At 37.6% G+C, this 7,954-nt stretch overlaps 1 protein-coding gene across 1 annotated transcript in view; it reads left to right on the forward strand.

The window, feature by feature from the left end:
• The window catches only part of FANCM (Fanconi anemia, complementation group M), a 94,606-nt gene that overhangs the window by 56,269 nt on the left and 30,383 nt on the right, over positions 1-7,954 (forward strand). Inside the window, exon 15 of the mRNA XM_006875445.1 lies at positions 3,424-5,317. Within this exon, the coding sequence (XP_006875507.1) occupies positions 3,424-5,317 (1,894 nt within the window). The remainder of the gene's footprint in view (positions 1-3,423; positions 5,318-7,954) is intronic.

Raw genomic sequence — 7,954 nt, forward strand, 5'->3', positions numbered from 1 at the left:
ATTGGGCTGTGAACCACAAGGTCAGCAGTTCGAAACTACCAACTGTTCCGTGGGAGAAAGATGAGGCTTTCTGCTCCCGTAAAGATTTACAGTCTCGGAAACCCTGTATAGTGTTGCTATGAGTCGGAACGACTCCACGGCACATAACAACAAGAACAATGTTACCCAAGAAGATACAGCAATTGTGGCCATATAGGCAACCTACAATCACACCCTATAAAATCCCACCATGTAGGCAAGAGCCAGCTGCTGTCCACCAGATAGACAGGTAACACTTGCTACAGTTACTCTGAGTTGAGTAATAAGAAACGTGAAAAGGGAAGTGCATCTCCTGATCACATCTACCTGGGGGCAATTAGAAAGCTTAATAATATATCAACATACATTCATCTAATTATTGAAAACACATCAAATTATTGAAGATGCAAAGAGACAGTTGAAGATTTTGGCACATGTCTAGAAATAAGATAGAGTAACTGAAACAAATGAGCTGAAACCATATAACCCTGAAAGAAAAAAATCTACCAACCAAGAATTGTCTACCCAGCAAAGCTGTCAATCAAATACAATGGTGTAATCAAAACATTTTAGGATAAACAGAAGTTAAGGGACTTTGTCAAAGCCAATAATACTGCTTCAAAACATCTTGAAGGGAGTTCTTTGGGCTGAGAACCAACAAGAACAGACAATAACTAGAGATTTATATACATGGCAATACCACTTGGAACTCATTCGACAGATGGAAGGGTCTAGAACAGAACATAACTATAAGAATGAATTCACAGGATCTGGGAGGTTAGTATATGTTCAAAATAATTACAGTGTGAAAGAAAGTGAAAATATAGGAACAGAGATCCAGGTGATGAAGAGGTCAGGTAGATTGCAGGGTAAAAGAGACTTTTAAAAAGTTTATAGTATAACCTCAAAGAAAATTAATACTTCTAACATAACAAGAAAATAAAAATCCAAGCAGAATATATGGAAACTTTAAAAATATGAAGCTTAAGAAAAGATACCCATACTAAAAGAAATAAAAAAAATTTTCTTTGTTGGCTACCAGGGATGGGAGGGAAGGGACAGTAGAGCACATCATAGTTTGGGTGTTGGGGGGGCAAACACAGGAAGGGGAAGAGGGATGGAAGAATAAGGTAGTGGAACACTGAGGCAGGTTTGCATGGGCTAAATGAGACAGAGGTAAATATTGATGCATGCTCAAACTTGGAACAACAGGGCTCTGTGATACAGGGATCGAGGCATAGTCTGAATGTGTAAGAGATAGGAAATAATGTTAAGATGCTTGACTGTCTTATGAATGTTGGTTTTCCCTTGTGTACTTATTGTAAAATAGACACTTGAGTGGATAGAAAAGAATATCAGGAAACATGATTACAGAAAACTTGTAAGTCCGTCTTCAGTTTATAACTGATTGGAATACCTAAAAGGGGTTCTAGAACTTGCCCAGTGAAATAGGCTTCTTGTGGATCATTTGTAGTGTATAGGACTTTAGGTGGAATCCTGAGCCCCATCCAGAACCTTCTAAGGTGGGACAATCCCACTTGAAAGGACATGCAGAACAGCCTGGAATGGCTACAGGAACAGAAGATACTTTTTGAAAGAAAGAGCAGCAGGAAAAATTGAAAACAAAAATGGTAGTCTGATTGGCTACTACAAGAACAAGCAAGTTGTTTGCCTGGGAGCCATCAAAGCAAGTAATCAAGTCCCTTCAGGACAAACCCCCCTCCAAGACTGAAACTCAAATGGAGTAAACGAGCAAGCATGTAAGCTTGCTAGTGACCACGTTGGTCTACTGGTGAGTGGAAGAGGGAGAAAGACAGCAATGAAGATATGGGCTGAGTTTGACCACATTCCTTAGACTCCCGTTGACCTGAAGATGAGAGAGAGAAGAGGAAGGGCTTCTTGGTCCGAAGTGTGGTAAGACTTGAAAACTCCTAAACACATGGACAAGGACCTAGCCACAGAGGTTAGAGCCGAGAGGAAGCATTCAGCTGATATGAAGTGAGGGGAGACACACAAAAATGCTCAAACTTGTAGATAGTATGCATTCGACCTAGGTTGAATGGCTTTATGATCATAACTCAAATAGAGGAAAATAAAGAAATTTGATAAAGGGAAACAAGTGTAAATTTCTACAATTTGATGAACCTAACCTATACTTATGGATGTAGTAGCTCAAAATACCAACTGCGAGGAAAGTAGCCTTCACATCAAGAATTAAACCTATACTCTCTGTATACAGAATGATGGGCATTCTAGACATTAGCTACCTAAAGTGGGAGTGGGGTCTATAAAACACGAAGTAGCTGGCTTACAAGTTTTCAAGAAGAAGTTTAGTTTGAGTGCGGGGCCAGGTAGAATCCCCACTGAATAGTTTTCATCTTGTCTACATGGGTCTGATGAAAGGAGATGGAGATAATATTCTTATGATTCAATAGTGAGTAATTGGTATTATGACTAATTGCAATGGTCACAACTGTAAAGGTACAGGTTTCATAACATAAAGTAGGAGTAGTTAATCTTACACCTTAGGAACAGAGGACCCTAAGACCATCAAGGGAAAAGAGCATTAGCAGAATGTGGGACCCTATCCAGAGAAACAGGATACCAGAGATGGAGGCAAAGATGATGACAGGGAGAAATAGAACAGCGGAGTACTCTAGATTCATGGAAAGAGAAAAGCTATGTGCTGGTGTCCAGGAGGCAGGCTTGCAGAATGTGCCCTTTGATTGTTTAAATGATTGTATATTTCTGAGTTTTTCTGTGTATGTCAAAAAAACCCCACAAAAAAACAGAGGGAATAGAAGCAAATACTGTTGAATGGTGATGCATGGAGGGGATTGTAATCATTGCTTTGATATGAAATAAGAAAAGATGAATGCCAAACTGATGTTCTCCCATGTAAACGATTATTCAATTCACAATAAAAATGAAAAAAAAAGACTGGAAAAAAAATAACTTACAATAATTTCATAGTTGTTGTTAGGTGCCATTGAGTCAGTACCGACTCATAGCGACCTTATGCACAACAGAACAAAATACTGCCCAATCTTGGGCCAACCTTACTCTTGTTGCCAAGCTTGAGCCCATTGATGCTGCCAAACCATCTCACTGGGGTCTTCCTCTTTTTCTCTGACCCGCCACCTTACCAAATATGGTATCCTTCTCCAGCGAATGGTCGCTTCTGACAATATGTCTGAAGTATGAGAGACGAAGTTTGGCCATCCTAGCCTTATAATTGACACTACTGTGAAATTAAATTATTGTTTGATTTATCAGAATAATTCTTTATAAAAGAAAACTAAAATTGTTTGGATGATGTATTACTGCTTAGAAAATATTTTAAGTTAGTGTCAAACATTTCTTAGAGTTGAATTTTTTTTCTGTGACTCTTTTGTTTATTTATAGGAAGACTGTAGCTATGAACTGGAAATGAAATCTTATTTGCAAATGGAAGATGTTACCTCAACATTTAGTGTTCCCAGGAATGAATATAATCCTCTTGTTGGTGGTACCTTCACTAATAACAAGAAATCTTCAATTACAAAAGCTATAAGTCAGGACCGTTCATCCTTAATGACCAAGTATGATGAAGAATGTGATGAATATGAATATGATGAAGAACCTCAGATAAAATCCACTAAATCGCTTTCTCCGAAGAAAAAAACTTCCAAAGAAATGATAAAAGATCAGTCTAAAAAAAATAATGATGTTATGGATTCTTTATATACCAAAAGAAATTTTGCTAAAAACAGTTTTCAGGCAGATATACCAAGTGATAAAATGGCATCAGATATAGATGCAGTTGCTGCCACATATACTACCAATGAAAATGTTGTTAATCAGCCACGTGTGTTATTAACAGAGTGTCAGTTTGCAAATAAATCTAGTTTGTTTGCTGGAAATTTTTCAGATTCTGGTTATAACAGTTTCAGTGATGAAAAATCTGTTTCAACTAGCTTGTTTCTTCCATATGAAGACGAGCTTTATTTTGCTAAAACAGATGATCAGTTTTATAACTGTCACTTATTGACAAAAGAGGTACTAGCTAATACAGAGCAATTTTTATCTCATTCTCCTCCACCTCTTAGTGGACTCTCACATTTAGAATATGAAATCACAAAGGGTTCTATACTTCAAAATTCGCCTTTCCTACCCGACACAGAGCATTTACAAAATGATAAATCCACCGGTTTGATGTCAGCTTCAGTTTTGAATCCTCAGCAGAATTTAGAATCTAATTCACAAATGATTCCATCTATTATTAATCACCTTCCTGAAATAAATTGTCTTCATAGTGCATGTAATGATAAAATTTGTAACGAATCAAGCGGCTGTGACTATGACAATGAAGTACATAAAGATATTCAAGATGAAAATAATCACGTTCAGATACACTTAGGCTCTTCATGGTTTTTAGCTAAAGAAAAGAATCATGATATTGAAAACAATGGCCTTCCAATACTGTCCACTGATGAGAATGAAAGCTTACTATTGTTTGAGGATACCAATACAGAATTTAATGATGTGAGTCTTTCTTCCTTTAACAGTAAATGCAAACCTTCATGTGAGTCAGAGAAAACTACTGCAAGTGAAACGGCACCCATCTCTCGCTTCTTAATTTCGGATGAACTTTTGTTAGACGAATGTGAATCTCAAGATCACATTATCTGTGATAATAATAATGGCAAAATCCATGATTTGAAAGATGTACATGAGGAAAAACTGAAGAACAATGAATATGCTTTTGACTTCTCTAAGGATTTATTCTCTATTACTTTTGATTTAGGATTTTGTAGTCAAGATTCTGATGATGAAGTATTAGAACATTCATCAGATAAAAATAAACTTCTAAATCAATCTGGAAGTTATTTAGAGTCCAAGAATATAAGTGGTGCAAATAATGTTTCAAAACAAGCATTAATACCAAGAGATCATATTGAAAGTTTCAGAAATAAAACCGTTACTATTCCATTAAGTGAAGATATGCAGAGCCCAGATTTTGCACTTTTTCCATTGGGTACAGCAAAAAGTAAAGAAATTATATCTCCTGGTTATTGTAATTTTTCTTTGCCAGTAGGAGACAAAGCTATGAGCACACCACTTCCTAAATCAAATACATTGAACTCATTTTCTAAGATTCGAGAGGATATGCCTAAGACACCAAATTCTAATAAAGGCAAAGTAAAACTACAAAGTTTCAAAAAAAACTTTAATTCAGTCTTTGATTCAAGGCTGTCTCCTATAAATGTGAGAAGTAGCAAACATACCCGTCTGCGTCCATCCTGTCATTCTGTTGAAGGTAAGAGTCCATCCTTACAAAACACATGAGTGTTTCTAGAATAATTACTCAGAAAAACTTGTAATTTTACAAAGTGTAACTTTTCAGTATATGTTGTTGTTATGTGCCATTGAGTTGGTTCCTACTCATACTAACCCTGAGTAGGGTTTCTAAGGAGTGACTGGTGGGTATGAACCACCAACTTTGCAGTTAGCAGTCTAGTGCTTATCCTACAGGAACATACCAGTGCAGTATATATTAATTGCATTAGATGATTGATATACAAGGGGACTTCAGAAAGTTCATGGGAAAATTCCATTTTAATTTCATTTTCTGTGAACTTTTTGAAGCTGTCTCATGTTTTCCTTAAGTTGATGTTTTCTAATGTAAGATTTATTTTATCTACATGTTTATTGTGGTCTCTTGGTATGGCACTGTAGGATCAGCACTGCACTGTGAACCAGCAGGTCTGCAGTTCAAACCCATTAGGTTCTCCTTGGAAACTCTATATAGGGTCACTGTGAGTCAGAACTGACTCGACAGCACTTAACAACAACAACAGGTATATTGTATTCATGCGATGGGAAAAGTGTTGTGTTAGAGACTGAAATATAAGAGAGGTATAAGATTTGGTCTTGATTGTAAAACAAACTGGTGTGTGTGTTTTTGGTTTACATGAGGGGACTTCATTCCATTTTTTTGTGAACTCTTTGAAGCCCCCCTCTCGTGTATGTTCAGTGAAATCTGTGAAAACAAGACTCAACAGGACTGTTGTTTTTCTAAATTTCTCAAGTTTTCTGCCTTGACAAGTTGCCATCTTAAGACTTTTCTTTTACTTGTTTTAGTGGAAATTATTGTGTTTTCCTTCTTTGAGAGGCTTCTGACTTAACATGGGTTCTGGTTTTTGCAGATTTTACTGTATATGCATATATATACAACCAATTATTGTCGAGTTGATTCTGACCTAATTTGAAACTATCAGACAACACTGTTAATCTTTATGGAAGCAGATTGTCCCATCTTCCTCCCACAGAGCAACTGGTGGATTGGAACTGCTGAAGTGTTGGTTGATCACTTAGCAATTAACTGTACTAGTGCTCCTCTCGTGTATGTATGTGTGTATAGTACTAAATGGTGGTGGTTATGTGCCGTGGAGCCGGTTCCGACTCATAGCAACCCTGTATAGGGTTCCCAAGGCTGTAAATCTTTATGAGAGCAGAAAGCCTCATGTTTCTCCTGTGGAGCAGCTGGTAGTTTCAAACTGCTGACCTTGAGGTAGCAGCTCAACTCTTTACAAGTATAAAGACCCCTTAATAGCTAATTTTCTCATAATTATTTTAAAAAACAAAAACAAATACATTGTTGTTAATTCTAGGCGATCCTGTGTTTTAAAGAACTGCTTCATAGAGTTTTCTGGCCTGTAATCTTTATAGAATTCTGCAGATAGTCAGGTGTTGCTTTCATTGTGATGCTGGGTGGGTTCAAACCACCAACCTTTAGGTTAGGAGTCAAGTGCAAACTATTGTTATGTGCCATTTAGTGATTCCGACTCATAGAGACCCTGTTCTGGTTTCTGAGGAGCGGCTGATGAGTTAGAACTGCCAATCTTGCAGTTCAAACCGACCTTAACTTAGGTCGAGTGCTTATCCTGTGGTAGCACACTAGGAGTCACCACCCAAACCAAACCAAATAACCCAACTTGTTACCATTAAGTTGAACCTGATGCATACCAACCCTGAATAAGGTTTCTGAGGCTGTCAGTTTTTACAAGAGTGGAAAGCCTCATCTTTGTCCCTCAGATCAGCTGGTGATTAGAACTGCAACTGCAGAATAATGCACTGGTGGACCACAAGGTTGGTTTCTGTAGTGGGGAATTTGAGAGTTGCTTAACTGAGCGGTGTTGCTTCAAGGTATTTTATAAGGTTGAAGTCAAGATGTTGGTCAGTTCTGCAGTCATTTGAAGACTTGCATAGATCTGGAGAATGTGCTTCTAAAATGATTCCCAGGAGGCTTCAGATTCTTGTCATGTGGGCCTCTTCATAGAACTTGATGTATTCCTAAATAGCATAGCAGCTGGTTTCCCTTAGAGCGTGTAGTCCAAGAGAGAGAGCAACATGAGGGCAGAGTACCTTTTCTGATCCAGCCACTGAATTAACACACCATTCCTTTGATTATGTTCTGTTAAAAGCAAATCCCACTTTACAGTCAAAGAGAGGAATTAAGCTCCACGTCTTAAGGGGCGAAGTATAGAATTTGTGACCATGTCTTAAAACCACAGCAGGACTCTTAAAAGAGACTTGTAAAATTTATTTGTCTTTAATTAAAAATTTTTATGAAAATGCAAAAAGAGCTTTGGCTAAGAACCCAAAAATTTGATATTTATTTATTTATTTAATGTTTTATTGTGAATTATATGGTAGCTTACATGGGGGAACTTTAATTTTACATTCATTCCATCGTATATCATCTCATTGCCATGGCTCCAGTCCCCTCCATGCATCATCAACCACCCAAAGGGTATATCCCAGAAACCCGCCCCCTACACTTCCTTTTCCTCCCCCCAGTTTTCGGCCCATAGTCCCTTTCCCTCTCAGGGTCCAAAGACCCCAATCGCTTCATCACTTTGTGTCATCATCTCTGTCTCCATCTCAGACATTT

The sequence above is a fragment of the Chrysochloris asiatica genome, unplaced genomic scaffold (genome assembly GCF_000296735.1).
Source record: "Chrysochloris asiatica unplaced genomic scaffold, ChrAsi1.0 scaffold00327, whole genome shotgun sequence".
NCBI lineage: Eukaryota > Metazoa > Chordata > Mammalia > Afrosoricida > Chrysochloridae > Chrysochloris > Chrysochloris asiatica.